General features: G+C 34.0%; 1 protein-coding gene across 1 annotated transcript; it reads right to left on the bottom strand.

Moving 5' to 3' along the window:
- Positions 1 to 291: 291 nt before the first annotated feature.
- On the bottom strand, positions 292 to 726 carry LOC122592178. The gene has a single exon (XM_043764381.1). The coding sequence runs from the start codon at positions 724 to 726 to the stop codon at positions 292 to 294; it is 435 nt and encodes a 144-aa protein (XP_043620316.1).
- Between the last annotated feature and the right edge of the window lie 623 nt (positions 727 to 1,349).

Here is a 1,349-nt window from a genome sequence, read left to right as displayed (position 1 = left end):
TCAAGTTGACTGAGCCTGAAACTTCAAGTTTGAGCTTAACTAAGTAATTACCTAACTGATAAGTATTATTATACTATTAATATAAATATCAATTAAAGTTGAAATATAAGCTCGATAACTTCAAATTTGTGTTAAATAATACAAGCTCGATTAAACTTATTTTTTTTAACGACATCAAAATTATATATATTTTAAGAATATATGGACCTCTAGCAAGATACTAGAAGGTCACACAACAATTACAAACGATACAATTACAAAGCGAACTATATTATCATGAAACGAAACAAGCTAAACGAAAGAGAGAGGATTAGAAAGCCACTCCACCCACGACATGTGTTTCTTTTTAATTCCATTAGATACCCACAAGTATGAATAGGCAATGGTGCTATCGATGATGTACTCCTTTCTTTGCTTCCCCTTGTTAAACACCTTATCATTACGAAACTTCCAAATAGACCAACAGCCACAAAAGACAATAGCTTCAACAACACGCTTTTTTTCCATGGAAATATGCATCATATCAACGGACTGTAACAACTCAGCTGGTCTATGTGAAGCCAAAAGAACAACTTGTAGCCAACTAGAGGCACCCGCCCATACATAAGAAGCGACCTCATATGAACCAAAAACATGATCACAACTCTCGACAGAATTATCACACAAGGGGAAGCGAATAGACGGGATATCTATACCTTTATAAGCCAAATTCCATTGCCTATTCATACTTGTGGGTATCTAATAGAATTAAAAAGAAACACATGTCGTGGGTGGAGTGACTTTCTAATCCTCTCTCTTTCGGTTAGCTTGTTCCGTTTCATGATAATATAGTTCGCTTTGTAATTGTATCGTTTGTAATTGTTGTGTGACCTTCTAGTATCTTGCTAGAGGTCCATATATTCTTAAGATATATATAATTTTGATGCCGTTAAAAAAAAATAAGTTTAATCGAGCTTGTATCATTTAACACAAATTTGAAGTTATTGAGATTATATTTCAACTTTATTTGATAATTATATTAATAGTATAATAATAGTTATCAGTTAGGTAATTACTTAGTTAAGCTCAAACTTGGAGTTTCAGACTCAGTCAACTTGAGTCGATTATGAAGTAACCATTATGGATTTTTTTGTACGGATATGACTCAAATCACTTCAAATGGTGTAAGTAGGAACTTCAATTTGATATTTTGCAAAAGTGGGAAGTCCGACAACTACAACACCAGACTTGTCCACGCACACACAAGTCTGGTATCTACACCGCCTGACTTGTTGATTTGATATCTCGCCAGGAATCTTGCACTATTCAACCACGTTTGGAATCTCAAGCTTTTCAGAAATTTGGTATTG

The sequence above is a fragment of the Erigeron canadensis genome, chromosome 1 (genome assembly GCF_010389155.1).
Source record: "Erigeron canadensis isolate Cc75 chromosome 1, C_canadensis_v1, whole genome shotgun sequence".
Lineage (NCBI taxonomy): Eukaryota > Viridiplantae > Streptophyta > Magnoliopsida > Asterales > Asteraceae > Erigeron > Erigeron canadensis.
This window is presented reverse-complemented; position numbering and strand designations above follow the sequence as displayed.